This window comes from Saccopteryx leptura, chromosome 8 (assembly GCF_036850995.1).
Source record: "Saccopteryx leptura isolate mSacLep1 chromosome 8, mSacLep1_pri_phased_curated, whole genome shotgun sequence".
Taxonomy (NCBI): Eukaryota; Metazoa; Chordata; class Mammalia; order Chiroptera; family Emballonuridae; genus Saccopteryx; species Saccopteryx leptura.
Window position 1 is genome coordinate 68,050,035 of NC_089510.1, and position 27,157 is coordinate 68,077,191.

Genomic DNA, 27,157 nt, shown 5'->3' on the forward strand with positions numbered 1-27,157 from the left:
CTGCGGGAGGGGAAGAGAGAGACAGAGAGGAAGGAGAGGGGGAGGGGTGGAGAAGCAGATGGGCGCTTCTCCTGTGTGCCCTGGCCGGGAATCGAACCCGGGACTTCCGCACGCCAGGCTGACGCTCTACCACTGAGCCAACCGGCCAGGGCCGATCCTCTGTTATTAAGAGTACTCTACCTACTAGAAACCCAGCTGAAGTCCTCAGCCAACCATCAATTCCTGCTCTATCTCTTAGGCTGTTATAAGTGATGAAGGAGTTTAAAGGCTATAATGGCTTGTGATTATGTGAAAGTCTTATAAATAGCAAGTTATAAAGAAATTAAGTAATTAGTCTTCATCTTCCCTGCTTTGATGTGCCTGTCAAATGCCACAAAGATATTTTTATTTCTCCACCATTTTTTAAGCTACCCAGAATTCTAATCTTGATTTTTAATGAAAAAATTGTTTCAAGTTTCTGTTACTTGACTTTTAGGAAACCTCAGTGGAGCAAGAGTGTACAGCAACTACAAAGAGACAACTTAATTTTCATCACAGAGGAATAATGAGTAAGGCAGGAAAATGTAATACACTTAAGAATATCAAAATAAATATTTGCTTGAAGCTAGTTGGCATTCTGTTCAACTATGTTTGAACTTGTCACACAGACAGGAGGGGTCTCGCAGCGATGGGGTACACACTTTTCATCCTCCCTAACGAATGAGAAGCAATCACTCCATCAGCCTTGTACTATGACAAGGCTTCAGACTAGCTATAAATAACAGCGCTGTAATCACTTCTAATTTCCACCTTTTCTTCCCCTTGGCACTCAGTTCCATTAGGAGCAGTCAGGTTGAATTTTCTTATGAGATTGCCTTAAAAAATTGGAAGAAAAAAGAATATAGTATTCTTCCCTCACTCTTTCCCTTCTGTAAATGGTTATTACTTCAAAAGAAGCTATAAGCACAGAAACCCGTGTCCAGAGAGATGTACTAAAATCTAATCTGGCCTTCATGTCTTCCAGACGGTCCTGAACGACTCACTGGCCAGGCAACACATGGCACAAATGACTGAGACATAACACTGCACAAGCCTCAAGAGCGTGTGTAATGGGCCAGGGACACAGTCTCACTATCGTCTTCCATGCAGAGGTAAAAACTAATCAAGTACCTTCAGCTTAAAGAGTTGGGCACCAGCATGGCAATATTTGTCCAAAATGCTGAAAAGTGCATGTACAGGTAGGTGAGTCAGAGGGTGAGGTGGGGAGAAAAGCTGCAAAGGAAAAGGAAGAAAGAGAAGAAAGGAAGGAAAAATAAAGCTTCTCATACCCATCCTCTTAAGACACAATTCTGCCTGGAAAGCCCTCTTACCTGGGAGGCATGACCTGTTTCATTTCAGGAGGCCAAAAGGCCACGCTAATCTATAGAATGTTCTGTTTCTCAAACCCAGCACCCTAGTGATCTGAGCTTCAATGTTTAGTTAAATGAAAGCCCTTCCTTTCATTTGGGATGGTGTAGCAGACTGGGAGGGAAGATCCTCTCAGTGAAATAAAATGAAAGAAAGAAGAGAGTCTCTGGTAGTTTGCTTAGAAATAATCCTCCTATTGTCTTTTGAACTGATCATCTTTGGAAAGATTAGAGCTGGTCTCTAGGGTGTCTTGTTTTAGTCTTACATCCTCTTGGCCCAACGAGGGCCACCAGGGATAGAATCACTACAGCAGCTGGAGCTCTCTGCCTCTGCACGGATGTTCCTCCCACAGGGAAAGAAATCCAAGCACTCTATTTAGCATCCTAGTTAAATGCGTCTCTTCTTTTTACACCCTTCTCTCTTTCCATAAAAGGTCTTGTTAGAGGATCAAAACTCAGCCTTAGTAATCATTTGAACTCATTATATAAAACCTGTATCTTACTTTGTCCTTCGTAGCCTTACTTTGGGGATGTGGTTCCAATTAAAAATGATTACACCACATATTTAGCTATATAATGAGAATTTTATCAAGAAAGGATCCGTCTTGGGAGCTGGGAGAAGTTCCGTCTAGTTTAGGGAAGAGGGATTTATAAGTTATTCCACTTTTAACTGTAGCCTCATTGGTCATACTCTTTTCATGTATATGTAATAAAATATATAATATATTAATTACACTATATTAATAATATAATAAAAGTAATATATAAAGAAGTTCTAGTTTCTACACTTTTTTTTTTTAACAGAGACAGAGAGAGAGTCAGACAGGGACAGGCAGACAGAAACGGAGAGATGAAACGCATCAATCATTATTTTTTTGTTTTTTTTTAAAAATATTTTATTTTATTTTATTTTTTTACAGAGACAGAGAGAGAGCCAGAGTGAGGGATAGACAGGGACAGACAGACAGGGATGGAGAGATGAGAAGCATCAATCATTAGTTTTTCGTTGTGCGTTGCAACACCTTAGTTGTTCATTGATTGCTTTCTCATATGTGCCTTGACTGCGGGCCTTCAGCAGACCGAGTAACCCCTTGCTGGAGCCAGTGACCTTGGGTCTAAGCTGGTGAATTTTTGCTCAAACCAGATGAGCCCTCGCTCAAGCTGGCGACCGTGGGGTCTCGAACCTGGGTCCTTGGCATCCTAGTCCGACGCTTTATCCACTGCACCACTGCCTGGTCAGGCTAGTTTCTACACTTTCATTCCACCTAAAGGCTACTGTTTCTGTTCCTCCTGTTTCTTTTTCTAAAGCCACTTTCCATTCACTTGCTCAAGCCTAGGGCACAATTTGAAAGCTGTAAGAGGGAACTCAAGGCAGAAGAGATTGTGTATATTTAGAGCTCAGCACTGCCAAATGTGGTGATTTCCACTAATTTACCTTTAAGTTTCCCTCTTTTGCTAGGGATTCCTGCCAATAATATGAAAATGTTGGTCTAAACTATAAAGATCTTGAAAACAACTAGTTTGTGAAATGAAAACAAGCACAAAACTTACTATCATCAATTACTCTGTATCATTCGATTTAGAAAGCTGAGTGTTTGAAAAGCGACCTAGCCAACAACGAGGCAGGGAGGAATGCTCTGACGGTACCTGTTATTACCAGTTAACATTGAAGGAGGGATGCTGATAGGAACTAATAAAAAGCACATCTATAGCACAGGAACAAAGTGTTCTCTGATCACTTAGATGGTAGCTTTTTTTTCTTAACTGAATTTTAGGACATTTAGGTTATCTGGAGGTGACCCTGTCATCCTATTGATAAATGAGGTTGGATTTAGCAGATCTGTGTTTGGCAGGAAGCATTTTCTCACTCTCTGTCCCATATGCACCCTTTCCAAGCAGGGCATCCTCTGGCTAAAAGGACTTCTAGATAATAAACACCTTAGCGACATGACTCTAGTTTAATAGTTTTTTGGTATCCAGCAAAGCAGCTAGTGCAGTGCTTAGTCTATAGAGTAATTCAAAGCATGAATTTATATGTATATATTGAGGGAAAGAAAATTTCTCTATTTCTTTAAAAAAAAAGCCTTGACCTACTTGAAAGCGATGATGTTAGGGTGCTTCAACTTCCTCAAATGCTTGATATCCGTCTCAGTCTGTTCTCTCACTTTCTTGATGGCCACCTCCTCCGCTCGGAACTTGCCCAGGAAGACAGCTCCTTGGGCTCCACTACCCAGCCACTGCAGCTCTGAGATCTCCTCAAATGGCACTTCCCAAGTATCTAGGCACGCAAGTGAGAAACAAGCTTAAAAAGGTCTTGAAATTTGCTTAGGGACTGTTCTACAAGGCTATTTTAAAGGTAACAACTTTACCATCACCCAAAATGACCTCTTCCTTTTGTCTCCCACCTGGTAAATCACCAAAAGATAGAACCTATCTGTGGGCCTTGATACTATAGATCAGATATTCCCATGTATTCATTTGTGTCAATTTTTAACCAATGAAATCAAGCAGATCAGAAATCTACAATTACTCTCCTTCAAACAAAACACATACTGACATTCCTACCTCCTCACTTCAAGCTTGCATGTTCTGTCTATTCACTTGTCTGTCTCTATGCCACTATCCCTACCCCATCACCCATTCTAAGTGCTGTTTTATTCCTCTTCAAATTTCTAGTCAGATGTTCAGTTGATCTTTGCTGAGTGAATTTTCAATGATACTCTCTTAAGAACCTAATTATGGATAATACCTGTATTAGTATTTACCTTTTATTTAGTAGTTACTATATGCCAGACACTAGTATAGTGCTTAACATATCTCATGTGCTTAATCCTTATGAGAATCCTACAAGTTTGGCCTTATTTTGGTTATTTAAAGTTGAGAAACTAAGATACGCAGTGGTTAAGTTACCCAATGTCAATAGATGGTAAGTGGCAGAACTGGGCCCAAAGCTCCAGAACTGGTTGATTTCAGGGACTGTTCTTTATCCGCTATACCACACCGCCTCTTGTGAAGTAACCACGTGTCATTAGTCATATTTACTCACAACATGCAATATTTTCAACTTTCTCTTTTTCTTAGAGATCAATTTATTTTTTTGCACCAAAAATGTAACAGGAGTCATTTCTTTTTTTTTTTTTTTGTATTTTTCTGAAGCTGGAAACGGGGAGAGACAGTCAGACAGACTCCCGCATGCGCCTGACCGGGATCCACCCGGCACGCCCACCAGGGGCCACACTCTGCCCACCAGGGGGTGATGCTCTGCCCCTCCAGGGCGTCGCTCTGCCGCGACCAGAGCCACTCTAGCGCCTGGGGCAGAGGTCAAGGAGCCATCCCCAGCGCCCGGGCCATCTTTGCTCCAGTGGAGCCTTGGCTGCGGGAGGGGAAGAGAGAGACAGAGAGGAAGGAGGGGGGGGAGTGGAGAAGCAAATGGGCGCTTCTCCTATGTGCCCTGGCCGGGAATCGAACCCGGGTCCCCCGCACGCCAGGCCGACACTCTACCGCTGAGCCAACCGGCCAGGGCCTCAGGAGTCATTTCTAAGTGGTGGTATTATTAGTGATTCATATTGTTCTCTGTCCTTTTCTGTATTAAAAAAATTTAACTGTGAGTATATATTATCTTATAATGAATTAAATGCCATTTAAAATAAAGCACTTCAAAAGTTCAATCAATCTGTGCTTTAATCTTGTGAAACTTAATATAATCCATGGATCCTTCTCTTTGTCCCCCCTCTGGCCGGGGCACTATCACTGCACTGGTAAGAAGTGAGCATCAAAGGGCTAGGAGCCCCCCAGAGTGAGGAGAGGAGGACTGCAATGCTAAAGGTTATGAGAATTCTTGTTGGATCACTGATCACTAAAACGCTTCTCTTTGCAGAACATTGAACCAGGTAGTCTTGAGATAGCTTTGAAGATATTTTGGTCTTGAAAGCAAATCAACTCACCATTTACCATGTGAAAAAAGAGCAGAAAGAGTTCATCAGTACCTAGAAGAAAACTACATTTTCCTCTGCTAGAATTTTTCCTACTTTAAGAGAAAAGAAATTCTGTAGAATCTTAATAAAATGTGGCTTCTCATCACAATGGTGAAAACATGATCTTCAAAACATAAGCACACAGACCCTGGCTGGTTGGCTCAGTGGTAGAGTGTCGGCCTGGCATGCGGGGGACCCGGGTTCGATTCCCGGCCAGGGCACATAGGAGAAGCACCCATTTGCTTCTCCACCCCCACCCCTCCTTCCTCTCTGTCTCTCTCTTCCCCTCCCGCAGCCAAGGCTCCATTGGAGCAAAGATGGCCCGGGCGCTGGGGATGGTTCCTTGGCCTCTGCCCCAAGCGCACACAGAGCAGAAAGAATTATAGCAAAGGTGGTTTTATATCATGGGCGTGCTTCCCGCGGTGGGACTCAGCTGGTTCACCCCGGTTTGGCAGAACTGACACCTAATTTTTGTTGAGTTTTACTCAATCTTTATTTACCATTAAGTACTAGAAACATTAGAAAATATCAGAAAACCAGAAAAACATGTATTTTAGCTGATATTCCACATCATATTCAGTTTTCATCTTCTCTTCTAGTCTTTGTTTATATGTATACAGCTATGTAAAAATTGTATGTAATGTGTAATTTTTTCTTTTTCATGTATTAAGTATTTCCTATGCATTAATATAGTTTTTATGATAAGTTTTTCTCTTTTTTTAAATTTTTTATTTATTCATTTTAGAGGAGAGAGAGAGAGAGAGAGAAAGGGGGGAGGAGCAGGAAGCATCAACTCCCATATGTGCCTTGACCAGGCAAGCCCAGGGTTTTGAACCGGCGACCTCAGCATCCCAGGTCGACGCTTTATCCACTGCGCCACCACAGGTCAGGTGTATGATAAGTTTTAATAGCTGTTTACTGTGCCCTCATCCCTTTTTAATACTTAAGTCTTTCTACCATTTTGTTTCTAATTTAAATTTGAAATTAAAATACTTTTTTCCTTCTTTATATCATTTCCTCAAACTCAGTCCTTAGGTTAAAGAGTACTGTTTCCTGGATCTTGGTATATAGGTACTCCAAATGGCTCTCCAAAACAATTTTGCTAGTTTTTGCTGACAGCAGCAATGCATGTCCCTTTGACAACAACTCTGCCAGCCATGAATACTGCCAATTACTTTTTGGTGTTAATTTAACTAGGTATAAAAGTGTTTTACAAGTTAGTGCTACTTTAATTGCTAGTGATATAGAATATTTTCTTTACATTTGTTTAATACATGTACTTTGTATGATTGTGAAATTTGTCCTTTGTCCATTTATCTACTAGGGTCTTGTACTTCTCATAAACTTAAAGGAGGTTCCTCTCTATTTATTTGAAAGTATGAAGAGAGCCTGACCAGGCGGTGGCACAGTGGATAGAGCGTCAGCCTGAGATGGTGAGGACCCAGGTTTGAAACCCTGAGGTTGCCAACTTGAGCACCGGCTCACCAGCTTGAGCACGGGGTCTCTGGCTTGAGTGTGAGATCATAGACACGACCCCCATGGTCACTGGCTTGAGCAAGGGGTCACTGGCTTGGCTGGAGCCCCTGGTCAAGGCACTTATGAGAAAGCAATCAACGAACAGCTAAAGTGCTGCAACTAGGAGTTGATGCTTCTCATCTCTCTCCCTTCTTCTCTCACACGCGTGCTCTCTCTCTCTTGCTAAAAAAAATGACGAAAATATGAAGAGAATGTTTCTTTTGTTGTCATTGTTTTGTTTTTTACAAAAGCCCTTTTCATTACATTTTATTATTTTTTGATCAAAATATTTTTGGGGTTTGCTGAAATTTCCTTTGTAATTTCTTCTACTGGCTACTTTATATCTAAGAGTTGACTTATAGTTGATTTTTTAAAAGTTTAACCTTTACATCCATCTTGAATTTATTTTGATGTATGATGTGAGGACTGATTTAAGTTAATTTTTTCCATGTTGTTATTTAGTGATTTCAAAATAATTTGTTAAATAACCCTTTCTTTTCATACCATTTTACAACAGTCACATTGTAATTTACTATATTTTTAATAAATAGTGTCTATTATTAAGTATCTTTATAGAATGAGAAATAAATGAAATTATTAAAATACAACTCTGGAACTCAGATATCAAAGGTTGAGGATATTATAATGAATAAAATATTCCTCTACCAGCAGTAGCTCATGCATGCATTATTCAGCCAAGTCTTAATTATCTGTGAAACAATAAAGGGAATAGCATCGGTAATTCAAGAATACAAAGTATAAAATAAAATAACACTTCAACCATCTTTGAATCCATCTTTTTACTAGAACTAATTGTAAAAAGTAAAATCGATGGATGTGATTTAGTCTTCTTGCCCTGTCCAAAATGTCCCTGTCATATCTAGTAAGGAGGCAAGAAACAGAAAAATAGTAGGAAAAAAAAGTAGCAATAACAATGTGAAAAATTGGGGGCCTAGATCACTAATGAGCGAGATCATTAACCTCCTAACAATAGAAACTGTCTGTGCTCCCTCAGGGTCAGCTCCAGACTTTCTGCTGCTTTGACATCTGTCCCATTGCTACTCGTCCCCAGCTTTTGTCTTCTCTCTGATTCATCACTATGACTACTATCTTAATTCCAAAATCCACCCCGATTCCTGCTACTGAGAAAAAGCCACATGCCCACCCACTTTAATGCATAAATTCTCCTTTGTTTATTCTGACAAACCTATCACAACACTTGCTTTGAGACTGGAAACTATTTGGAAATAAAAGATTGCAATCACACATAATACTACCTTACTTGGACTTCACTACCAACAAACTAAATAGGAGATGAGGACATCATTAAAATTTTTTAAAATCTAGTGAAATTTCCTCATAAGTACCAAATGCAGGAACACATCTGTTACATGTGCTATCCTTTGGTTGACTGTAATCCAGGATTAAAGATTACCTCCCTGATCCCAGAGCTGACAAGGACAAAACTATATGTAGTGTCTGGCTAGCAAATCTCCTTCACAGCCCACAGCAACACCGCCCACCGTAGGATACCTTGTCATCTGCTGAGGAGTTAGGCAGCTGCTCTGTCCCTATAAGCTTAAGCTGACCAGGCCCATTTCTTATTTATTCCTGCAATAAGCCTTTCTGCATGTCACATAATCATTTGGAAGACAAGTTAAATACAAGTTTGTAGGTAAAAAAAAAATTAAAGGCTTCTTTCCATAGACACAGAACATGCCTCTTAATGTGTCTGAACTTCAACATTGCATTTGGATTCTGACACCTTATACTTGCCACCAAAATATTGAATAATTATGAGACTGGACAAGTTAACACCCTAAAAATAAAATGCAGTTTATCACTTAAGCAGATAGTTGTAGGTTTTGTGTCTAAGCATGAAAGAGGGAAATTCTAGAGAATAATAAATTAAAGGCAGTTATCTCTGGATTGAGGAATGATAAATCATTTTCTTTCCTCTTTGTGCTTATCTTTATTCCTAATTAAGAAGATGTGGCACATATATACTATGGAATACTACTCAGCCATAAGAAATGATGACATCAAATCATTTACAGCAAAATGGTGGGATCTTGATAACATTATACGAAGTGAAATAAGTAAATCAGAAAAAAACAGGAACTGCATTATTCCATACGTAGGAGAGACATAAAAGTGAAACTAAGAGACATTGATAAGAGTGTGGTGGTTATGGGGGGGAGGGGGGAAAGGGAAAAGGAAAGGGGGAGGGGGAGGGGCACAAAGAAAACTAGATAGAAGATGACAGAGGACAATCTGACTTTGGGTGATGGGTATGCAACATAACTGAAAGACAAGATAACCTGGACTTTTTATCTTTGAATATATGTATCCTGATTTATTGATGTCGCCCCATTAAAAAAATAAAATTATTATAAAAAAAATTCCTAATTGAAGAAATAATAAGACTGTGTAACAGAGGAGTCCCCAACCTTATAGTGACAAGAAATGATTTTTTAATTTCCTTGAAACCTTAAGATCATGGAGGGAGGAAAAGGTGAGATGTGCAGAGTATGAGAGTATGTATGAAAAGGCTAGAGACACAGACAGACAGACAGACAAAATGTAGGTACTGACAGAATTTCTGCATGGAGCAAGAATGAAGGCTGTGGTTCACAAATCCTGAAAAGTATGTGTGGCATTGACAGATATACCAGTGAATTCCAACCACTTGTGGAGAAGGGTAGAGGGAGAGGTTGGTATTGGTTTAGGATAAGTATTTCTCAAACAGGAAAAACAGAATGCATGGGCAAAGTGATTAATGGTGACTAATGCTGTCTGGCTGTTGTACAAAAGCTGTCAACAGTCCTGAAGAAAAGAAATGAATATACTTTTAAGGGAGGGTCACAGAGTCCAAGACCGAGTTATAAAATAAATAAAACAGTCTTATTTCTGGCCCATATTTTTCCTTTCCAAAAATTTTAAATGAGAGATCTCATAACAACTGAATCATTTATACAAGGCTACAAAGTATGTATCAAAGGCCTTAAAAGCAGCGAACCTTTTAAACCCAACCATTCCTCTTCTATGAATTTATCATAAGGAGTAATCAAATATATGTGCAAAAATTAAGTAATAGAAATTGCAGTGTGGCTTATAATCACTAAAAATAGTGAACAAATTGTTCACACAATTTAATATTAGGCAGCCATTAAAAATGATGCTGATGAAGTATATTTGATGATACGAGAAATGTTCACATTATGATGTGAACATCATAAAAATAGTAAGACTATTTTTTTAAGGGCACATATACCACATATCCTCACACAGAAAGACTAACATAATATACCAAAAACATTAACGGTAGTTATTCTCGGGATACTGGGGATCACAGATTACCTTAACTTCTGGGGGGGAACTTACCTGTATGTTCCAAATTTTCTGCAGATATTACTTTATTATAATATCTGAATGGAACAGACTCACATTAGAGTCTGTGAGGAATAGAAATTTTTTTAAAAATCATAAATAAAGTTATAAAGAACACTAGGGCCATGTGTTCACTTCAAAATCATAATGCTTGAATTGGAATATATGAATATACATGTTACACAATGATGGGAGTTAAAAACTTACTTTTTAAAGAATAGTGGAATCTAGAAATGATATTTCTCAAGGATGTTTAGATATTTGTCTTTCCTCAGAATGTGAGCTTTCTGTGCCTGAACTATAAGAAAGAAATTCCTTTCATCAGCACCCAGCTCAGGCCTGCAGTCACGGGCAGTGCCCTGTGTGCTCTCTGATGTTGGATTAGTCCAGTGGCCCTCAGATTTTTTGATTTTGTAAACTTTCAAAATAATATTTTTAATTTGAAAATATTATGCAATTTATTTATAAATTAGATATTGGCACAACTTTATTAACATACCAAATATAACATATAAAAACATGCATCAAAATAGAAATTTAAAATGATGAGATAAAAGGAACAGATGCTCTAACATTTTCTTCCTTATAACACGTGGATGGTCTTATCTGGACTCTACTTTGGGCACCACTGGACTGGACAACCATAAACGATGGGCTTAGAACCGAAAAAGCCCCAACCAAATGTGAGTCTGTTCCATTCAGAAAGTCTATGGGATATTGATATGGGTATTCATTTGGCACTAGTTCTTTTTTATTTTTTATTTTTATTTTTTGTATTTTTCTGAAGCTAGAAATGGGAAGAGACAGTCAGACAGACTCCCGCATGCGCCCGACCGGGATCCACCCGGCACGCCCACCAGGGGGCGACGCTCTGCCCACCAGGGGGCGATGCTCTACCGCGACCAGAGCCACTCTAGAGCCTGGGGCAGAGGCCAAAAAGCCATCCCCAGCGCCTGGGCCATCTTTGCTCCAATGGAGCCTCGGCTGCGGGAGGGGAAGAGAGAGACAGAGAGGAAGGAGAGGGGGAGGGGTGGAGAAGCAGATGGGCGCCTCTCCTGTGTGCCCTGGCCAGGAATCGAACCCGGGACTTCTGCATGCCAGGCCGACGCTCTACCACTGAGCCAACCGGCCAGGGCTGCACTAGTTCTTTAATTTACTCACAGGTCAAAGTTTACCCAGTTAATGGCGATGGTGTGTTTACACAAGAAATATCTTCCAGGTACACACTATAGCTTACCTTGCTGCTGTAACTTGTAATCAGTTGAATATGCCTTCCCTATGATATTCCACACAGGCCGTAAGCATCCAAACAATCCTTCGAGAAACCCACCGCTGCCGCTGCCCGACCTGCTGAACTGAATCTTGATGTCTTCAGTTCCACTCATGCCCTCTCCATCTGCAGTGTTGCTGTTCCCCTGAGACATGGCCATTTCTGATTCATCTTGTTCCCTTAGCTGAAGAACACTGTTCTCAAACTGGTCCCTGGAATCCTCGCTTACACTGGTCAACACTGTTGTGGCGATGGGGCTGTTCAGGCCCTCAGTGGGCTCTGTTTGCACCACCCCTTTTTCTTGCTGGTCCTTAAGGAGCTTGGGGGAAAGGAGGCTCCCCACTGGTGGGAGTTCATCTTGTAGTGCATTGAAGGTTTTGTTTTCACTGGAGGTTACGTGTAGAGAGGAGGAGCAGCTCAGGTGCTCCTGAGGGTCAGCCATCGTGCCATGAGTGTGCCCAAGGTCCTGAGATGACACTCAGAGGATTATTTGAATAGAGCTCTGATGTAAGAGAAGGCTCCAAAACCTGGGGAAACCAGAGGAGGACATGAGATCACCCTTTCTTTACTCATTAGCACTACTACACTTCTGCTTATAATAATAAAGACATTGAAACAGTGGGATCAGTTAAACAGTGGTGTATATCCACATAATGGAATAAATACTGTGCAGCAATTTAAAAATCATGCTGTGAAAGAGTATTTATTCACATGAGAAAATGCCCATGACAAATTAATATACAGGATAGAGCAATATATACAACATAAACTGTTTTAAAATTTATTTCAAAGGATACACAAACACATATATAAGAAAAAGGACTGGAAGGATACAGCTAAAGAATTAACAATAAGATGATTTGACTGGGGAGTGGGTACACACTCCAATCTACAGATCATGTCTCACAGAAATGTAAAATTGAAACCTATATGATTCTAATAACTAATGTCACCCCAATAAATTTAATTTAAAAAAACCACAATGAGATATTTTCTCACACCTGTCAGGTGGTTATTACCAGTAAATAAAGAAAAAAAGTGCTGGCAAGGATATGGAAAAAAGGGGACCCTCATGACTTCTTTGTTGGAATACAGGTTAGTGCAGCCACTGTGGAAAGCAGTATGGAGAGCCCTAAAAAAATTAAAAATGGAACCGCCTTATGACCCAGTGATTCCACTTCTAGGTATATCTCCAAAGAAACTCAAAAACACTAATTCAAAAGAAATATGCACCCTTATGTTCACTGAAGCATTATTTACAATAGCCAAAATTTGGAAACGGCCCAGTGGCTAGAAAAGCTATGGTACATTTACACAATGGAATACTACTTGGCCATAAAAAGGAAATCTTACCCTTTGTGACAGCATGGATGGGCCTGGAAAGTAGAGGAAGTCCCTGGGTTATGAACAAGATAGGTCTTATAGGTTTGTTCTTAAGTTGAATTTGTATGTAAGTTGGAACAGGTACATTTACCTATTAAATGTAACTTAGACAGATGTTTGTCTTAACATAGTATTTATTTTTACCTTTCTGTGTATACAAATACTTAAACATTTTCAAACCTATAGAACTTATCTCATTTATAACCCAAGGACTGTCTGTATTATGCTAAGTGAAATAAGCCAGTCAGAGAAAGACAAATATGTCTTTACATATGTGAAATGTAATGAACAAAATGAACAAAAAAAAAATAAAAACAAACTCATAAACTCAGAGAACAGACTGATAGCTGTCAGAAGAGAGGGGGCTCAGGGGACTGGGTGAAAAAATGGAAGGGATTAAGAAAAAAAACCTCACAGACACAGACAGTATGGTGATGAACAGAAGGAGAGCGGCGGTGAGGGAGGTGGAAGAGGGCAAAGGGGTGATAAATGGTGATGAAGGAGTCTTGGCTTGGGGTGGCGAACATACAACACAGCATACAGATACTGTATTATAGAATTGTATACTTGAAACTTATTTAATTTTATTAGCCAATGTCACCCTAATGAAGTCAACAGAAATTTAAAAAAGAAAAAAAGAGAATTAACAATAGTTAATTCTAGGTGGTTAAACTGAGTGGGGGAGGATGGTGGAGGTGGTTATATTGTCATGTTTTTCAAGATATTCCCAGCATTCTGCATTAATATGTTGCTATATACTGAATGTTTGTATCTCTCCCAAATTCATATGTTGAAACCCAATTCCCATTGTGTTGATATTTGGTGGTAGAGCCTTTGGAAGGTGAGTAGGTCATCAGAGTGAGCACCTCATGAATGGGATTAGTGATGTTATAAAAGAGATCCCAAAGAGCTCCTTGTCTTTCTGCCACGTGAGGACCCAATGAGAAGATGCTGTCTATGAACCAGGAAACAGGCAATGAGGATGAGGGGACAGGCTTAAGAGGCAGAACTGGTAAGATCTAGTGATTGATCAGACATAGGGGTGGGTAAGGAAAAGGAAGAGAAGAATAACTTTCAGCCTACTTACTTAAGATAATGGATAGATGAGCAATGTCATTAACTGAGAATTAAATTATCAAGAGAAAAGATTTGGAAAGAATGTAATTAGCTCAGTTATAGCCATAAAGGTTTTAAAGCCTACTGTGTGTGTCATGCACTGAATCAGGCTTTTATTTTTGTTTATCTGATTTTTAAAAGGCACTTTGTAGAAAGGGGTTTGAAGAAAGATAAAGATGGGTGCTCTTTTAGCTCAGGGGAAGAAGTATCAAAATAATCAAGGGTGAACTCGGTTTAAATTAAAGATGTATTTATTAAATATGTGCTAAGAGCTGTGCCATGCAGTAAACCAGGCTCTGTGGACACAGACCCTTCCTTGTTGTCATGACTACTTTTAATGATAATTAAGACAAAGAGCTTCACAGGGTTTTTTGTTTTGTTTTGTTTTTGTTTTGTTTTAGTGAGAGAGAAAAGAAAGGAGAGAGATGAGAAGCATCAACTCATAGTTGCGGCAATTTTAGTTGTTCATTGATTGCCTCTCATATGTGCCTTGAAGGGGAGGGGGCTCCAGCCAAGCCAGCAACCTTGGGCTTCAAGCCAGCAACGTTTGGGCTCAAGTCAGCGATGACAGGATCATGTCAATGAGTCCACACTCATGCCAGTGACCCCACAGCTCAAGCTAGATGAGCCCATGCTCAAACTGGCAACCTTGGGGTTTCAAACCATAAAGCTCAGTGTCCCAGGTTGACACTCTATCCACTGTCACCACTGGTCAGGTGAGCTTTACAATTTATAGAGCCCTGTTTACATAATTCAGCAATGTGCTGGTAAACCAGCTCTTCATAAAAAACTCCAACAATCCAATTTGTAGTGTGTGTTTTCCCTGAAAAAAATACACCCATCATGGCAGATTTCAAGCTAATAACAATTTAACAACCTGCTTGCAAAGTTACTAAATATTTGACAATTGGCTCTTAAAAATTTGTGTATAAACTAGCTCCAACACTAATAATCCCTATAAGAGTGTCTTACCATTTTATAGAGAAGAAACTTTTCTAAGGCCATATATGGAGTAAGTGGCAGAGTAGAAGTTAAAATCTAACTGAAAGTTCAGATTCCTAAATTTCCTTGTCTTTTTTTATGACATGATGGCACCTCTTACGATAATTCCTTACTTTCTTAGAATGCTTCACAGGTTACAAAATACTGTGGCCTCTGATCTTGATCCAAACATTTTATCCCCTGTGTAAGGAAGCCAGAGCATGGAATCATTATCTCTGTTTTCAAAGGAGACTAAAGCCTTTAGTGACACGTAGGTGCTAAAGGTCACAGAGCCAGGACTGAATACCAGATTATTTTTCTTTAACCCCAAACTCTTCCCTGTACCATAGTCTCTGTAAGGCACAGTTCCTTCCTTTCAAAGCTTACAAACTAGTTAAGGAGTTAATAATTACATGAGGGAGTCACCTCCTGTCTGCCCCCCCCCCATGACAAATGTACCATATTCTTTTACGTAGAGCTCTGAGAAGAAAAGCAATAATGGGGGTGGGAATAGTTAACTTGGGCTGAAGGAAAAAGGCAGGACTTGAGATGAATGTTTGAAATAAAGATGTGTTTCGGACACAAGAAAGGAAGTTGGGGGAATAAGAGCATTAGCAGAGGCAGGGAGGCAGACGCCACCAGGACAGGGAAGTGACTGCTAACTTAAGTTCGAGGGCATGGACAGATTTAGGGGCTGGGAAGCTGCCTGGGAATATAAGGTTGGAGGGAAAAGGGAAAGAAAGAAAAAGAAAAGCTGGATTCATTTGTTACAGCAATAGCTGTTTGCTGAATGGACTCCCTGCCCCCGCCCCATCCTCCCCACTTGCTTCCTTTTGTGCTCATCTCTAAGTTTTGACATTACTGCGTCGCTCATTTTGCTTTATTGCTGATCTCCTGCCACAACCTTGAGCTGCCTCTTGCCTTTGGCCTCTCCAACCTTGCTCTGCTGCTCTCTGTCTGAAGACTGCTGACTCCAGACACCTGACCTGCCACTGCCTCAGCAGTTCCTTCCAGGCTGCCTTGGCCGCTGGGACACGCAGTTATCCTATACCGCACAGGGTATCCATTATGCTATTGGCTCACATCAGACTTGAGGATAATGCAAATACTCAAATGTATATGTGAATTTCAGCCAAACATCTATTTATGCAATGTGTTCTTTGAATCAAACTACAGGATTTTATATTCATTCTTGGTAAATTTCCGTTCTGTCCAGTTTTATCCTGAGTTTCTCCCTGATGACATCATATAGGAATGGGCTCACACACAAAAAGTTAGAAAAGCATGGTTTGTTTTGTAATGTCTCCCCATTCCCAAGAGATTAAGGGTGCACGTGAAGTGGACCTGTTCCCACTGGCATTGGGGATGTCTAAAGAAGAGAACTTCAGTATGGTCAGCACATTCAATTTGATATAAAGAGATCAAGGAATAATGGGACCTTCAAGGAATTCAGACCAGCTCACTTGTTTTACACATAAGAAGCAAACCTCAGACAGATTGCTGATCACTTAGTATAACAACTAAGTAGTGGCAGAGCTGGGATGAGTCCCCTTCCTCATCCTAAACTCTTCTTCTAGTCTGGTTGTTCATTCAGATAAGAGAAACAAATAGCCATGATAGTATGACCACTGATAACAAAAGCAATAGTAATTCAGTGTTATTCTAGATGCACTAAAGCTCCCCCCAAAGAAGTACAAGCCCCTGCCCCTGTCAATGGGGCAGTGACAGGCCACCCAGCCATTGGAGATTCAGCCCTGTTCTGAGAGTGGGCAGGGGCAAGGGACAGCTCAAGGTGTGCATAAAGATGTGTGGTCAAAGAGGCTTGCCTCTGTTCATCAAGAGTAGCAAGTCCACTTTCAGCCAACAAAGGCCTCAGAGAAATGGAGAGACATAAGAACAAAGGGAAAGAAATCATTGCCATGACTGTACTCGAATATGATCGGAGCTGATTCTACATTTCAGAAGAGTGTAGGAGGATGAAACTATCTAAATCTCACCGGTGTTTGTGTGCACAACCACACCCACCACCGCACAGCGAGGAAGGTGGTGCGTGCACCCAAGGGAGCGTCCGCAGCCCCGCTGCCTCGTCTCTGCCCTCAGCTCCTCTCCCTGCCCGGGTCTGGCTCCGGTGCCCTCATGGGAACTGACTGGATCTTTTAATTAATAAGTCAGAATAGTATTTATTAGAAGGGGAAAGGAAGGAAATGAGGCAAAATTTTTAAACACTGAGAGTCAAGTGGAAAAAAGATAAAGAAGAGCAGAGCGTAAAGGGCGAGGTGGCAGGGCTGCAGGTGAGGGGACGCTCGCCCCTTACACAAGGGCTTCATCAGCTGCCCCCCAAGCACACAGCCCTGCCCTGGGAGCGTCTCAGCACCAAGAGGAGGAAGTGGCTTGTGCAAAATTAGTAGGCAAGGGCTGGAGACAGCAGCAGCTGTGCGTTTGCCAGGGCACTGCCAAATTCTGGAAATTACCTTGGCTTTGTGCCAAGATGAGTCCAGCACAGAGAAAAGGAGGAATGGAAGAGGCGATGTGGCCATATGGCTTCTAAAGTCTTGTGTTTATTATATAACATAAAATTTTCCATGTTGCTAATAAAGGATCATTTTATAATAGAACATATTTTGAGTTTTACATCATAAAAATGAGTAAATCAAAAATTTTGGAAAATTTTTGCCTCATAAAGTTTTCAGTATGACTAAAAATGACTACAATTTTAACGTACGCATTATTGCTGAGATTTCTTGATTGAAATCTCTTGATTGAATCCCAAGCTGTCTTCTCTTTATTTGGGATTTTCTTGCCTTAAAATAAAACAGCCCCGCCACCCTAACCTTCTGGTTATTTCTCTAAAATTCATATGGTAGTATCTAGAGTATAAGAGAGATTTCTGCTATTAGGGTATCCTTCCCATTTTAAAACTGGAGTTAAGTTATTTGTTCATAGTAATAACATAAAATGATCTTCCTAGGATAGAGGCCTGTCATCCAGATCTTGATTTGAATTTTGAAATAATTAATAGTTTTTTAATGGAATTAAAATGATAAACGTGTGATTTAAAATCAGATCAAGAGAGTGGCTTACAGTCGTGCTTTTACCCCTAACCTGCTCTCAGAACTTTGAACCATATAAAACTTCTATTTGAGAGGATAATAACCTCACACCAACCGAATCTACTTACCTACCTCCCCTCATCTTCTTTATGACATTTCACTCAACAATCATGCATTCAAAAAAATTGATCCAGTGGTTACCATACACCTATATTTTGGTTAAGATTATGAATATTTAATAATACTGAAGTATTCTGGAGTCAGCAAAAAATTAAAATTACAAAAAGGCAAATCTTCCATGTTGATGTATCGCCTTCTGAATACTAATACTTGTAAGTACAACCATGGTTAAACTCAAAATAACTTTAAAATGTAGGTTTTAAAATGAATAAAGATGCTTAATTTTAGGAGTTGTAACTATAAACTTATCAAGAAATGGATACTTATGAGGCTTCAAATGTAACTTAAGTCAAAGGCTAAGCATAGTCTTGACCAAAGAAATGATTTCTCTATAACCCCTATAAATCTCCTATAAATAATATACAAGGTCGGGCAATACTAGTTTATAGCTGTGAGTATGCAAACCACAGAGTTTATTCTTGCATAATTATTATTATATTTTTGTGTGTGTGTGACAGAGAGAGGGACAGACAGGGACAGGCAGGAAGGGAGAGAGATGAGAAGCATCAATTCTTCATTACGCCACGCTAGTTGTTCATTGATTGCTTTCTCGTATATGCCCTGACTGAGGGGCTACAGCGGACCAAGTGACCCCTTGCTTAAGCCAACAACCTTGGGCTCAAGCTGGTGAGCCTTGTTCAAAACAGATGAGCCTGCACTCAAGCCAGCGACCTTGGGGTTTTGAACCTGGGTCCTCTGCGCCCCTGTCTGACGCTCCATCTTCTGCACCATTGCCTGGTCAGGCTTTTGCATTATAATTTATTAATTGAATTATTTTTCATACAAACAACTATAAACCTACTTTTGCACCACCCTGTCTACTATTTTTAGTGTTAATATTCTAGAACAGAATCAACATTTCCTGACCTATCTGACTTGCCAAATGAAGAACATCAGTAACTAAATAAGTTCAGTTAAAAATGTCTTAAAAATAAGATATAGACATATTGTATTTAAATATACAAATATTAATAAGTATAAAAATATATAAGCATTACAAGAAAACAGAAAATTGGTTTAAATGGTCAACAGTGGTTATTACTGTTGTTCTTTTAAATTTTCTCCATTTTCCTAAATTTCTATTGTTAGTATGTATTATTTGTTTAATCAGAAGTTTTCAATCCAAAACTCACAGACACAGACAACAGTAGGTGACTACCAGAGGGAAAGGGGTGGGGGAGGTAGAAGAGGGTATAAGAAGAGTAAATGGTGATGGAAGGAGTCTTGACTTGGGTGGTGAAAAAAAACAAAAAAATGTTTTCAATCCAAATCTTCGCTGCTTTAAACACTTAGATTAATGAGCTAATTTACCTACATTTGTATATATGACCAATAATATGAAACATTAAGGATATTGTCAGGAAATCTCATTGTCAGTGTGTGCTAAGGCTTGCAAACAGGTTTAAGAATAATTATAAATTCAGCCTGACCAGGCGGTAGTGCAGTAGATAGAGCGTCAGATTGGGATGTGGAGGACCCAGATTGGAAACCCCAAGGTTGCCAGCTTGAGTGCAGGCTCATCTGGTCTGAGCAAGGTTCACCAGCTTGAGCCCAAGGTTGCTGGCTTGAGCAAGGGGTCACACGGTCTGCTGTAGCCCCCTGGTCAAAGCACATATGAGAAAGTGATCAATGAATAACTAAGGTGCCAAAATGAAGAATTGATGCTTTTTATCTCTCTCCCTTCCTGTTTGTCTGTCCCTCTCTCTGTCTCTGTCACACACAAAAATATTATAAATTCAAAATGAAAAAAAATGAATAAAAAACAGATGACAATAAGGAAATAAAAGTTGACAACTCTTATTTTGTTTTTACCTTTTCCACTAGTAGGAGTCATATTCCATAGGAAAAGGTAGAATAATCATGACTAAGAGAACTGAAACTCAGGAGAGACAACGACACAAGAGCATATCTAATTATTTCCAAGTTATATGCTAAGGCACCAAAACCCATGCATTTAGGGTAACAAAACAACCTTTGGTTAAGAATGATCTTTAGAAACAAAGAGCAAGACATTTATTCACAGAAAAGGAGAAGTTAGAGACATATCTTAATTTAAAAGAAACAAAAGGGAGGATTATAGAATACATAAAACTGAACTCAAGTTGGTCCCTGATAGAAGCATCAAGGATACAGTAAGCACTCAATAAGTGCTAGTCCATTTTCTTCTGTTACTTTGAGCCTTTCCCCTCTCTTTTTGGAAACCTATGACTCTCTTTAAGACAAATAGTTTAGGAGAACAGTTAAAATGACAATTGAAATTATTTAAAATTAAAACTATGTTTAGGCCTGACCAGCGGTGGCGCAGTGGATAGAGCGTCAGACTGGGATGCTGAGTACCCAGGTTCGAGACCCTGAGGTCGCCAGCTTGAGCGAGGGATCATCTGATTTGAGCAAAAAGCTCACCGGCTTGGACCCAAGGTCTCTGGCTCAAGCGAGAGGTTACTCGGTCTGCTGAAGGCCCGTGGTCAAGGCACATATGAGAAAGCAATCAATGAACAATTAAGATGTCGCAATGCGCAACGAAAAACTAATGATTGATGCTTCTCATTTCTCCGTTCCTGTCTGTCCCTGTCTATCCCTCACTCTGACTCTCTCTCTGTCTCTATAAAAAAAAAAAAAAACACAAAAAAAAAACTACGTTTAAAAATTTAGGCTATAATACAAACTTTATTGTTTCCCAATCAAGCAACTCAAAAACTCCTACACACATCATCATGTAGAGAACAAGAGCGTGAGGGTCTAAGACGGAAAGCACTGGAGGAAGACCGTGATTCAAATATTCGTCGTTACTTTGACCTTACTCTCTCAGTCTCCATTTTGTTATCTATAATTGTCAATAACAACAGAGTCCACCTCATAGAACCAATCAGATAATTACATGAGATAATGTATATATAACATATTTATCCAGTACACAGTGAATCCTTAATACTTGTTAGCTATCCAAATCTTTAACAACAACAACAAAAAGAATAAAAAGATATATGTCAATATGCTCAAAGGAATGGTAAAGGGAACACAGTAAAGTTTTCTTAAAGGAAGTGAAAGAATGAGAAGAGGGAGATAGATCAATATACACAGAAATTGAGGCATGTTGAGCTTATAACATTCATTTAAAATTATAAATGGAAGCACAAAGAAGAGGACAAAAGTAAGATGGAAAATAGGAGAGAAAAATCCCAGAGGTATGCAACTTCTTTTTCATATTTAATTTTCTTTGTCTTTAATTTCATTTATTTTACATTCCAGGTTTTAACTAAATTGAAAGAATAAAATGAAGGCCCTATGTAGCTATCATACATTTGGGAGAATGTGAATGCTAGGCGATCCTAATAATTGGGAGAAAAAACTAATTTCCAAATTTTTAAATTAGGAGATAATTACACTGATTCAAGAGAATACCTATAGGAAAAGATTATGTCTCTTCTTTTGTAGACTACGTTTCTACAGAAAAAAAATAAGCAGAATCTTAATAGAGATTAATTAATATCCTAACTGTACTAGGGATTAAATTGAAGAAAACTCTTTATGCTGTACATCATTTTTCTGAATTAGGATTTTCTGAAGTCTGTGTGAACACTGCCTATATGATAGCAAAAATAGGCACTATCAGAGAAGTTTTTTTAGAACCCTATGTTAGCCCAGTTCTCGGCAAGAAATAGGTGGCACACTCAAATGGGATAAACAAGGAGAGTTGAATAAGAGACTACTTAGTGAGGCAGGGGCAGGAAAAGCAACAGGGTGCTATTCTCTAAAGTTAGTAATAGTCAGGAGGCTGTTAACTGCAGGGGACAAATGATTACCAGAACCCTCAGAGCACAGCGATAGAAGGTCACCGGACAGGAGCTGTAGCCTTAGGCAGAGAGCGATGCCACCAAAGAGTGATGACCTGATAGGGTGGGAGCCAGGGGAATTAATAATGAATTCCGTCCTTACTCTCCTCTTGCTCTTTGAGATCTTGCAGGTATTTCCCATTGGTTGATCCCAATGGAAAACCAGATGGCAAGAAAGTCCATTGATGCAGTCTCTAGAAGTCCACCTCTAGAGGCACAGAACAGGGTGCTTTGAGGACAGAAAGGAGATCTGATCCTAAGCACTGTTCCAGTGGAGATCCTGCTGCTAAAGGCAGAGGCAGAATGGCTAAAGCTGGACATGCAACTGTAGAGCTGAGCACTGGCTACGAAGAGTCCTATCTCTGGCTTCTGGATCTTTTGGTTTGTTGAGTAAACGTAAACTCTGGTGTCAGTCATGGGTTCTGTAGCAGTTGGGTATCCATTGGATAATCTGTTCTTTCTGCCTAGGCTGAAGTATGGGGAAATTTTCCCCCTCTAAATATTTAAAATATTGTTTATTACATTTAGGTAATCCCCAAGTCTCAATACCATGTAATAGGCTACAGAAAGGCAGTTCACCAATGAAAACTAAATGACATCCATATTGTGATTAGATAGTGGAGGCAGCTTTCCACAAATGAGTTCTAAAAAACAGCCTTCCTCGTGCAATTTATGTGCTATTCAATGAGATAATGGAGTGCTTTTCAAGCTATAAAGAGGTATCTTGATGCCAACTATTACTGTTAAAATATATGGTTGTCATAGGGCGATGATGTAAGCATAATTCTTAAATGTACTGCTTAGGAAGAATTGTATGGTTCTGTACTGTTCAGGGCTCTAACCAAGTAAGAGAGGAGTAAAAAGTATTTTTTTATTTATTGATTTTAGCAAGAGAACAAGGGAGACGGAGAGAGAGAGAGAGAGAGAGAGAGAGAAACATCGATCTGTTCCTGTCTGTGTCCCGACTAGGGATTTAACCAGAAATCTCTGCCCTTTGGGACAACACTCGAACCAATTGAGCTATCTGGCCAGGGCAAGAGAGAAGTGAAAATATTTTTGAATGAAATTATATTGTGAAAGTTCTCTTTTTCCATTGAATTTATTGTCAGTATTTGCACTGTATAGTTGAACAGTAAAATATAACCAAAGCAGAGATATAAATAATATATATTCTGTACCTGTGTTATACTATGTAACATTAAAACCAAATTCTTCAGTGCCAGCTTAATATAATAGAGCTATTGAAGAGCATCAGTAATAGACTTCCAATGACATATGGCATTTCCCACACCGCTGCATATCCCACATAGACTGTTTCTGGGCAAGACCTCCACATACTTAACAAGCAAGTAGGTGCCAAGGGTCCTTCTGCCATCCTTGCATTGCTTTGTCAGGTATAGCTTAGAAATAATAGAATCACAGATTGTTAGAACTGGACAGAGCAATGAGTGGGTCATGAGTTCTATTTTTCAAGAGAACTAACTCATCCTCATTAGTCTGTAAATTTGTTAGGAGTAGAAACCAAGTATTATTTATCTCTGTACCTTGACCCTCTTCTTTTCCTTCCTACCTGGCCTCAGCACCTAGTACAGGACCTGATTTGATGAGGTGCAATCTATTTTTTGGATGGGAGAACTTTACATGCACACGCACACAGAGCAGTGTGATAAGTAATATATAAATAACAATAGCTAACATTTACTGAGATCATTGTCACTCACAGCTCTAAACACTTTTATTAACTTCTCTAATCTGCATATCAAGCCTTTGAGAAAGGTACGATTACTACCCCTGATCATAACTGATAAAGAAAGAAACTGGGGCATAGAGTTTAAATAACTGCCCTACAACTACCTAGTGGTAAAGACAGGAGTTGACCCCAGTTCCACTTCAGTTCCAGAGCCTGAGCCTGAGCCCAATTCCAAGCCAGCAACCTTAGTCACACCCCACACCCCACTGTCAATACTGTAATGGGCTTCTACTTCATTAAGAAAGCTCTAAGTCAGAAAAATATGGCCTAGATGCATGTCTTACCTTGAATTGCAGTTCTATACTTAAGATGAAAGGTAAAAATCCTTAGCAACAAATAAAAATAAGTGGAGAATCTAAAATGTGTCCCTTTTCTGTAGGGTTTACTTTATTCTCAATTAACATTAAATCCCTATACCTGCACTATCAATTATGGCTATTGTACTTAAAATTAATTATAATTAAATCAAATAAAAAACTTAGTTCCTTGGTGGCACTAGTCTGTTTCAAGTGCTCAGTAGCCATGCGTTGCTAGTGGCAACCATGCTGGACAATGCAAAATACAACTTCCCATCATTACACGAAGTCTTATGGGACAGCAGTGCTCTACATGCTTTATTAGTATAACATTTTTGTTGTGAGGATTAATAAAAACTGTGGCTTCCCTTTGTATGTGGGATTTGCTAAATGCATAGAACTCCAGTACTGCCTTTAAAGTAACAGGTTTGCTACCAAATTTTAGTACTACCTGTAGATGAAATGATTTAAGTACAACTCATTCTAGTGATGGTTTGCCAGGACCAAATTAAAGCAGAGATTTTTTTTTTGTATTTTTTTTTTTCTGAAGCTGGAAACGGAGAGAGACAGACAGACTCTCGCATGCGCCCGACCGGGATCCACCCGGCACGCCCACCAGGGGCGACGCTCTGCCCACCGGGGGGCGATGCTCTGCCCCTCCGGGGCGTCGCTCTGCCGCGACCAGAGCCACTCTAGAGCCTGGGGCAGAGGCCAAGGAGCCATCCCCAGCGCCCGGGCCATCTTTGCTCCAATGGAGCCTTGGCTGCAGGAGGGGAAGAGAGAGACAGAGAGGAAGGGGGGGGGGGGGTGGAGAAGAAAATGGGCGCTTCTCCTGTGTGCCCTGGCCGGGAATCGAACCCGGGTCCCCCGCACGCCAGGCCGACGCTCTACCGCTGAGCCAACCGGCCAGGGCTAAAGGATTTTCCAAGGGGCCACAGCCAGGTATCTAAAACCATCAGAAGAATCAAAGGAATGATTTTCAAATATCTAAGTAGTTTCAACAGTCATTTGTGGAGAATTTTAAAATTGTAATTGGATTATTGTTATTCTATAATTACTCTTCTTTGAAGTTCCTAATCACAGTACTAGTGTAGGTGAAAGGCAGAAAACTAGGGGAAGGCTATTGGAGGGAAGAATAAACAGGACCAGAAGTTTCTACCAAATCACTAACGGCTCTTGTTACTTCCTAGAGAAGACTGTATTACAGATAATCAGAATAAACACTCCAGGAGGCACAAAGAACTCTAGACTCTGGATCTAATGTCCAATTTTAATAGTGAAGTAATTAAAACCATATTAGTGAAAGATCCCATTGCTTTACATTATTACATTTTTCCTTAATAGTGTTTTTGCTCATAGAAACAGTCCTAAGTTTTAATTTTTAAGGTAATGTTTCAATCAAGATGATATCCTAAATAATGGATAATGAACATTTTGAGCTTTACCAAGAATCAAAATTTGAAATTGGCAAAGATCAATCGTTTTTTACCTGTATTTTGTCTCTGTTTTGGAATGTGAGTTTGACTTTGCGCTAGAGAGTAATCCAAACCCATTACTTAATTATTCATTGGGATAGTTTCCATTTCTACTCCTAATATATAGCTGAAATTTGCAGACTACTAAAGGATCCTTGATAAGTCTCATCTGTCCAAGATGAGGATGACAAGGAAGAACATCAATTAATATTAAATATTTATTCTAAGTGTTAAAAAATAATAAATGTACAAGACATTTCTAAAGAAAAGGAAAATAAATGCAGAATAACAAACTATTTGTGATAGAAAACAATGCTGATTAATATTACTGAGGATGGAATTTAAAGACATATTTAGCTGCTTCCCTTCAGAAATTATAACTTTAGCTCATTACAAGCACACATTTTCAGTACACATGTTCCTAAACAGTTGTGTATAAATTATATCTTTTAAAAAGTTAACATTTAAAAATTCCCAGAAGTTACTATTAAAAGTAATATATACTAACAAATCTGTTTTCAAAATCCTTTTAAAATGCTAATGATCTTTTATTATTGGGTTGTTCAGTTAATTTAAATTTTCCTCTGTCTCAGTGTCTGGTATAAAGCTGCTAGTAAACTCATTAGCCATCACTTCTTATAGCTTTTAGTAAATCTGCTTGAGTAATTAATTGTCCTTATAATTTGTCCTGGACTAGGAAACCAGATAACCAAGCTTGTTCAAAGGTTTTGTACAAAGGCTTGAAGAAGCTTCTTATGAATGAACTATGAAAATTGGTACATTGACTTTTACAACGTCTACTTGGTGGTGTGAGAATGTTTTTGTCTCTCTTTTTCTGGTTCTAGATAATTGTTTGCAAATTTATGTACATTATGTCTAGCTGTTTTTTAAAAGCATAGTGTGAATTACAATCACAAGGCTCTATAGAGTAAAGAAGAAGACACATCACCCTGTAAACTGAAGAACCTGTGAAATGACGGTGGCCTTTTGAGATGACGTCAGAGTAATGGCGCGGTAGGAAGCGATACCGATAAATCTCCCCCAAAACTCAACAAGATCTTCAACCAGAAACAGAAAAACCTATCCTTGGAGCCTCCAGATGTTTTGCAATACACCCAAAGGTATGGTCGAGCGAAAAATTGGCTAAATATATAATCAAACCCCGAAGGAAATAGGGAGTAAGAAATGTTCCGCCTTCCTCACTAACCTAAATAGGGCTGCTTTCACTGGGAACTGAGAGTATAGAAACTGAGGCGGGCAAAGGGGGTGAATAGATCCAGGCCACGGCACAAATGGCTGAACCAGGCTGTGGCATGGAGATCCAAGCTGAGGAAAAACCGTGCCTGTGGCAACCCAGTCAATACAAGCTAACACTCGCGCCAAACCCAGACAAAGAAAGACAAGTAGGGCAGCCATTCGCTCCTATCTCCTGGTCGGAGCGCGCAAATAGTGGGCGAGAGATTCCTCCGAGTGCCTCAGGAGTGGGCGCTCGTGTTATCCCACAGAGAGGCAGAGTCAGGGGCCTTTGTGTGCGGAATCTCCGGGCCACCCCAGCGCCC

General features: G+C 39.7%; 1 protein-coding gene across 6 annotated transcripts in view; it reads right to left on the bottom strand.

The window, feature by feature from the left end:
• MAP3K13 (mitogen-activated protein kinase kinase kinase 13) overlaps nt 1–27,157 on the bottom strand; it is a 175,499-nt gene that overhangs the window by 30,007 nt on the left and 118,335 nt on the right. For all 6 annotated transcript variants that reach the window (XM_066348049.1, XM_066348051.1, XM_066348053.1 and 3 more), the window contains exons 2-3: nt 11,502–12,061; nt 3,480–3,663 (exon numbers count right to left, since the gene is read on the bottom strand). In XM_066348049.1, the coding sequence (XP_066204146.1) occupies nt 3,480–3,663; nt 11,502–11,976 (659 nt within the window). In that variant the 5' untranslated portion in view covers nt 11,977–12,061. The remainder of the gene's footprint in view (nt 1–3,479; nt 3,664–11,501; nt 12,062–27,157) is intronic.